The sequence below is a fragment of the Phyllostomus discolor genome, chromosome 14 (genome assembly GCF_004126475.2).
Source record: "Phyllostomus discolor isolate MPI-MPIP mPhyDis1 chromosome 14, mPhyDis1.pri.v3, whole genome shotgun sequence".
NCBI classification, from domain to species: Eukaryota; Metazoa; Chordata; class Mammalia; order Chiroptera; family Phyllostomidae; genus Phyllostomus; species Phyllostomus discolor.
In genome coordinates this window covers 26,971,032-26,978,684 of record NC_040916.2, presented here as the reverse complement: position 1 = coordinate 26,978,684, position 7,653 = coordinate 26,971,032, and the positions used below count along the sequence as shown (strand labels likewise).

General features: G+C 53.2%; 1 protein-coding gene across 1 annotated transcript in view; it reads left to right on the top strand.

Moving 5' to 3' along the window:
* UAP1 (UDP-N-acetylglucosamine pyrophosphorylase 1) overlaps positions 1-5,766 on the top strand; it is a 15,079-nt gene extending 9,313 nt beyond the window's left edge. The window contains exons 5-7 of the mRNA XM_036015786.1: positions 2,509-2,513; positions 5,446-5,642; positions 5,737-5,766. Coding sequence (XP_035871679.1) covers positions 2,509-2,513; positions 5,446-5,642; positions 5,737-5,766 — 232 coding nt within the window. The remainder of the gene's footprint in view (positions 1-2,508; positions 2,514-5,445; positions 5,643-5,736) is intronic.
* The last annotated feature ends 1,887 nt before the right edge of the window (positions 5,767-7,653 follow it).

Here is a 7,653-nt window from a genome sequence, read left to right as displayed (position 1 = left end):
ACGGTCACCTGAACTGTCCTTTCTGAGTTGGTTCCTTCCTCTCCCTTGTGCCCCCTGTCATCTTCCTGTGTGCCCCCCACCCTTCCCCCCTCCCCCTCTGCCTGTTCCCTCCCTGGCTCCCCCTCCTCTTTCCATCAGCTGCAGCTCAGGACCCCCAGGCGCCCTGCAGGGGGTGTCCCAGGGTCACCGCACAGCTGTCCTGTCCCTGTCTGTGCAGGAGGCACCACTTATAAAGTTTGCTTTCTAAAGTTTGTTTGCCTTCTATCATCTATAGCCAGAAAATAAAAAAATGGAAAATTGCAGAAAGAAACAATTCAGAAGTTTTAAATTGCACGCCAATCTGAGTAGTATGATGAGGTCCCCTGCTGTCTGCTGCAACCTGCCCTCTTAGGAATCTCCCCCGAGTCCAGCAGGTCCACCCAGCATCTCCCCACCCCCGCCAGTCTCTGAGTGTCTCTGTGACACATGGATGGCCCCAGTGTCACAGCGCTGCTCTTTAGTCACCCATATTTTACTTAATAATGACTCAAACGTGCAAGAACAGTGATGCTGCAGTGCTGGTGTGCCAATGAGAAGCCTCCTTTACATGAAAAGGAAAAACCTCATATAGTCAGTGCTTGGTGCTACCTGTGATCTTGGACCACATCCCCCTCGGATGAGGGGTGACCACTTTATTCCTGTAATTGGGTGCACCTGGGCATAGGGTCGCCCTGGGCACACGTGTGTGCACCTGTGTGCTGGAATCCATCCACCTCAATCTGTATTATTTCCTGCCTACTTCCAGAAACAACTGGACAACTTAATGGGAAAAATTCAGGTACTATTTTTTTAGCAGTGATGACGAATCTGTGACAACTGACACAGCCACTCCTGTTTTTAAGGGACACGTTTCTTACCTTCTGTTTTTCTTCCTAGTGGTCTACAGAGTTTGTGAACCAATCAGGGAGGGAAGGACTCCCACACTGAATCACCTGCCCCGCCCACTGTCCTTTCTGGGGTTGCGGGGATGTGCCTCATGAGCGCCCCCTGGTGGAGAGAGATCCGCAGCCCCTTCCCCACTGAGACAGACCCCTGCCTGGTTCTCCCATCAGTTCTCACCCTTCCCCTGGGCAGTTAGAGGAGAGGGGAGGGGCTGAAATATTCGCGCAGAGAGGCTGAGATGCGGGTCTGGGGCACTCACGTGGTAGGTACTGGAACCTTCTCCACCCTGCAGGGAACAACAGGAGTCGGTGACGTGTGTCACCAGGGTCCCCAGGATGCGCGGGACTGGGGATCAGGACTTACTGAGTTCCTCCTGTAGCTTTTCTGAAAATAAGCAGGAAAAACAAAGTCCTCAGAGGAGGACCCAGGGGAGCTTCCGCGCGCTGGGTGCCGGCTGGGGTGGGGAGGTGGCGCCCTCCTGCGGCGGGGTCTCACCGTTGTTTCTTTGCTCCCTCATCTTCTCCTGCCGCAGAACCTCGGTCTTCCTCTGCTGTCTCCAAAGGAAACTCCCTGCCCCCGCCAGGGTCACCAGCAGAACCAGCAGGGTCACCGCGAAGGCCACCACCCAGGGCTGCGCGCTCCGGAAGAAGGGGCCTGCGAGGGGTGAGCCTCAGCCGCTGAGAGACCATTGTGTTCCCGAAGTGCCCAGACCCCTCACCGTCACACAGTGGTGTCCGGAAAGGACCGCCTCTCACATGGGAACAGTTCAAATACCAACAAGGCGTACAGAATCGTTGAAATCTCAGTCCACTCCCTCCGCCCCCCACTGACTAGCTTCTGGTTAGAATCTTACTCTGGTGATTAAGAACCTGAACGTCGGGGCTGGAGGGCCAGCCTTCAAATTCAGGATCTTCTGCCTGACTAGCTCTGTGACCTTGAACTAATGACCCAACCATTCCTTCCTGGTGTCCTGTTCACTAGGAGGATTAAATTAATGCTTATCCAGTGCCTGGCACACAGTGAGTGCCATGAAAGTGTTTGTTAAATTTTAAAAATATAAATAGATTCTTATGTTTTTTCTTGTTCATACCAAGCATGTCAGTCTATACTGGCTACTCTGCAGGTTCCCTCTGCTCCCCCGGGTCTGGGCGACCTTCCCGCCTCAGCACAGGGGGCAGGTCTGTGTCTGCTCTCACAGGGCAGCGCCCCCTGCACACGCGGCCCCTCGGGGGCACTTGCACCGTCTCTGACTCTTTGTTAAAGTGATTGATGGTGCAGGAAATAACCTTTTACGTGGGTCATTTCACACAAATGCAAGCTGATTTCTCAGATAAGTTCCCAGAAGTGGGACTTTGGCCCCACAGATAAGCAGTTTGGATGAAGATTGCTCTATTGTCCCCAATAGAAGTTGTGCCAATTAATTCTGAAAATATACCAAGTTATAGCAGCAAAGCATCTGAAAGTGACCGTCTCCCAGGATCCTGCCGTAAAATACACGTTACCAACCACCTCGTTTCTTCATTGCTAATTGCACAGGTGGACAGCAATTCCCTGAGTGAGACTGGACACATTTTCATGAGCCTTTTCCTTTTCTCTGAACTGATAATTCCTGTTCTTTGCTCATTTTTCCTCTGGGTTGTTTTATATTTTAAGGACATTAGTCGTTTTTCAAAAATTTGCATTGTACGTATTTTCCCCCTTTATGATGTCTTTGCTCCTCTTGACCATTTGTCCCCAGCTCCCATCCCCTGGCACCGTGTGTGGCCGCAGGAAGTGCTCAGAAGGTGTCTGTGACACAAACAGCTTCATGGGGAAGGAGCAGCAGGTCCCTGCTCTGTCCCTTCTGTCCCCTGCACAGACCCAGGTCAGCAGCAGACAACCACACCTTCCCCCAGGGGCACCCAGGAGCCCAGGGCAGTGGGCAGGGCACTCACCTGGGATGGAAAGCCTGGCTGACCTTTCCTGGCCCAGCAGGGGGTTTCTGATGACACAGGAGACCCCCTCTCCAGAGCTGTCCTCCAGGATCACAGAGGCTGAGGCTGCATAAAGGCCCTGGGGGTCTGCAGCCCCTGTGGCCACCTCAGCAGACAAGCTGTGTCCCCTGGCGTCTCTCCACTGGATCTGGGGCTGCGGGTACCAGCCGGCAGACGTGCACTCCACACGGATCCCTCCAGCCTCGTAGCCCTTCATGTCAACGTGGGGGTCAGAGCCCAGCACTGGGGAGGGACAGTGAGTCTGAATCCTGGGGAGCCCTCTGCACTGGTGGGGGTCTCCACAGCAGGGAGGGGCACACCCACCCTGGATGAGCCCAGCAGGGATTCACAGGAGCTGGTCCCAGAGTGTGCTGTGCAGGAGAGACTGACCCACAGTGTGACCCCTGCCTGACCATCTCTGGACCCTCGTGCTGGATCCAGGGGGATCTGGGCCAGAACTGACATTGCTTCCCCTGAATCCCCTTAGACACTGCTGGACCCCCCCCTCCCCCATGTCCAAGACATGCTGGTTCCTGGAACAGCCCCTCACCCCACCCTGGGCAAGCATGGAGGTGGTTTTTGTTTAGCAGAAGCAGGTCCCACCCCAGTGCCAGCATCCATTCTTCCTGTCCTGTGTGAGCCTCTGCCCTGCCGTGGGGGGAAAGATACGCATGTTGTCATGCTGCTGCCCCAGCTGCGTGTGTATATAAGTCCCCATGGGAAAACATTGCTGAAATTAATGGTAGAATTGTCAGCCTATTTTTTTGGATCTATTGACCCAGAGAAATGTTCATAATGTGGTTATGGGGAAGGAAATATAACATGGGAGAGAGTGGACCCAGGGCCAGGAACAGCAGGGTTGTGGCCACCTCCCTGTAAACCTCTGATTCCCACAGGTGGTCAAAGGAAGCCCTTTCAAGACCTATAAAAACGGAGTCAGAGAGAGAGCTTCCTTAAGAGACCCTGTGACTCTAGGAAGGGACAGTGTCTGGCTGAGGAGGCCCTGCAGGGACAAAGTCATGAGTCCCCACCTCTGCTGGGTCCCCAGTGACCCACCAGGCAGAAGCCCAGGGCGGGGCTGTGTCCTGAGAAGGTGAAGTGCGGCCCTGACACCCGAACACGAGCACTTTCACGGGGCAGCACCTCAGACAAGGTCACTCTGTCCCTGGGACGGGTCAGGACAAGGTCAAGACCACTCAGCAGTCGGTCTGAGCACAGAGGAAGCAGGAACAGTGTGCAGACCTCAGCAGTGACCTCCCTCCCCTGTGCTGGCTGGGAGTGACCCATGACACCCTGCACCTTCCTGACAGCATCCAGCCCACAGCAGAGCCCTGCTTCCACATCCCCTCAAGTCCCCTGACAGCCCAGAGGTCACACGAGATCCTCCCTGACACCCCCTCTCCGAGACACCCCGGTTTCCTCCCCTGTGCATCCCCCTCCCTACTCCAGGGATGGACACACCGTGTTCAACTGCACGTGTGTCCCAGGGCCTTTGGTTGGAGGGTGTGGGCACCACAGGTGCTGCCCCTGCAGCTCAGCCCCCTGGACCCACAGCAGCGGGCACCTGGGGGGCCCACGGCCACTGTCTGGGACACACTGAACCCAAACACCTGTGTGCCACCCACTGCGGGGTGGGGGTCTCCTCCTCCTTCCCGTCCCCGACCTCTTCTTCCCTGCTGAGACCTGGTGGGCGGTATGAGGGACTCTTTACTGGATGCAGGGGGAGCCCTTCCTGGGGGACGAGCTGGGTCTGTCTCGGGCCTCAGAGGAGCAGGGAGGGAGTTGGGGGGGCAGGTGCTGGTGAGGAGAAGGGAGTGCTCTCAGGTGGGCCTGGAGTCTGTGCACCTGACCCCACAGGAAATAAGCACAGAACAGACCTGAGGCTCACCTGCAACCTGCAGCTGCACCTGGGCATTTTCAAAGAAGTCTCCATCTTGGAAATAACACAGGTAGGTTCCTCTGTCAGAGGCTCTGACATCTCGAATCTGCAGAGCAGCCTTCCCCGCAGTGATGCCCTCTCTTAATATCGAAGTTCTCCCTCGATACTCTGCTGCCGGCGTGTCCTCCTGCCCGTGTGCGTACGTGTGCACTACCTGCCTGAGACTGGGTTGCTCCCACATCAGCTCCATGGTCTCAGCGCTCATCTCGGGGGACAGGTGACAGGGCAGCTCAGCGTCTTCACCCACCATGGCCAGGATGGGCTCGGGGGGTCCAACCACAGCAAACTGAGCTGGTCATCAGAAGGGGGGCTCCGTCAGAGGGAGCTGGGGCCAGAGGGCCAGGGGGTGACCCAGCAGGGAGGGCGAGGTGAGGGACACCTAGACAGGAACTCTGTCCTCACACAGGTGGGTCTGGATGGGTCTTGCAGGGGTGGAGGGAGGGAGCCCCGGGTTCTGACTGGGCCCCAAGGGAAAGGTTCAGATGCACAAACGCAGAGCAGGTCCTACCTGAGCAGGGGCTGAGCAGCTGGACCACGGCGAGGCAGACAGGGAGGGCAGGCAGGCGGAGGACCAGGCGCCTCACCATCGTTCCCTGCTGGGCAGAGGGAGACTCCAGCAGGGGCTGGGTGGCAGCGACGACCTGGGAGAAGGCGGAGAATTCCACATGGAGACGCTGCCTCCCCAGGGCCAGCAGGGGGCACAACCAGGATCCCTGCTGACCCGAGAGCCTCCTCTGTCCATGTCCACTGGGGAGTCTTCTAACCTTGGATCCAACACGGAAATCACCCATGAAACATGGAACAGTAATGTACGTACCTTAGCCCGCGCCATCAGGGACTCCTCAGTCGTCCTGTGCGAAGATGCTCAGAATCCTTCCACTCACCCACACTTCCCTGCCACAGCCAGGTGCGCCCCCCATCATCATCCTGTGAGTAATACAGGCCCCCTCCCACTACGACCGGGATCCAAGTGCTGCCCCCTGCAGGCCACGCTCCGCACAGCATCCAGGACCTCCTGACCCCTCACCTCCCTGCTGCTCACCCCCTCCCAGGGGCTCCCATTCCATCCAGAGCAGAATCCAAGGCCTTTGCATCCTGTGCTTTGAAAATTATCAGAATGTTTTAAATTTTAAAAGTTTTCAGAGTGGGGAATATACCTCTACTCCTTTGCGGAGATATTTATTGTTTTTTATTCATTATTTTGACCATTTTAATTGCAAATAATACCTATAAAATTTTCAAAAAATCATTTTGATAATCATTTACTTTGCCCCATGTAAATGTTAATATTCCTGGATGTATTTTGTGTATATACATATAATCTGAAGTGTCTTAAAAATGTTTCATCTTTTTACCCACAAATCCATTTTTCACTTATAGGAATAGCTCCTAAAGAAAATAAAATCAGGCATTAATACAAAGGTTTATTTTTAATGGGCCAAAGGCCACCAATCAATGTTTTCCCCTCTCATCAATGTTTCTCTCCTTTTCCCTCTCTCTTAGAAAAAAATTGTGCCGGGAAAGCTGGAGGTGCAATACACTGTAACTGGGTCACTTTCTTACACCATATACAAGAATAAATGAAAACAAAATGCATTAAAAATTTAAATGTAAGGCTTGAAACCATGAAACTATAAAAAACATCAGCAATGAACACTATGACAACGCTCTTAATAATATCTTTCTGGATATGTGTCCCCAGGCAATGCAACAAAAGAAACATACATGGGACACTATCAAAGTCTAAAGTTTTTGCACAGCAAGGGAATCATCAACAAAATGAAAAAACAACTTACAGAATAGAAGAAGATATTTGTCAATGATATGTCCAAAAAGGGGGGCTTATTACCCAAAATTTATGAAGAACTCATGCAACTTAGCACCCCAAAACCAAACAATTTGTTTTTTTAAAAAAGGGCAGACAACCTGAATAGGCATTTCTCCAAGAGGAGATGACCGACAGACACATGGACTGAAATCTCTCCTCTGAAGTGACACAATGGGTTGCTGATCCTTTTACTCTCCAACTGTTGTGTATGCGGTTGGCTCATATTTTTCTATATTACAAATAATCCTGAAATAAACATCTTGACATATAAATCCTTAAGACACACACCTCTCTTTCAGAATCTCTTAGAACAGGTCCCCAGAGACCAGCAGGAGAGACAGTGAGGGGCCTTGCCCCTCTCTGACCACAGGAAGTTCCCAGGGACGGGCAGGTGTCCAGCTCCCTGGTTCCCATTGTCTCCCTCCCACAGGTTTCCCAGTGCAGACCTTACCTGCCCTGATCCGCACTCCCCTGTGCCCTCACCTGCTGGCTGTCAGCACCTCACTCCTTCCGTGGGTGAGGGACACCCTGCAGGCTCCTCCAGCTTCTCAGCTTCTCTCCTAAGGAGGCCTGGGGCCCTGGCTTTCACCAGCTCCCCTCAAATACCCTTCACTCTCCCAGATGAAAATCGCAGAGCAAAGTTACTAAATGGCTCTTTATTACAGGCAAGTCTCTGATCTGATAGAAAGGGTGGGGAAGAAGAAAGGGTGGGGAAGAAGAAAAGGTCCTCAACAAGGGAAAGAGTCAAGTTCCTGTTTCAGACCCTGTTCTCTGATAGGCCCAGAGCTTTGTCTCATCAGTTCCTAGGCAGAAACCAGTAGGCTAGGTTAGCAAGAATGTGGATGCTGCAGGGTGTCCAACCATGGGCCCCAGGGCCCCTGTGGCCTGAGAAGGCTAGGAATGCAGCCCAACACAACACAGTACATTTATTTAAAAGATTACTTAGTTTTATACTAAGTTTTATGACTTAGATATGTACATTTTCTATATTA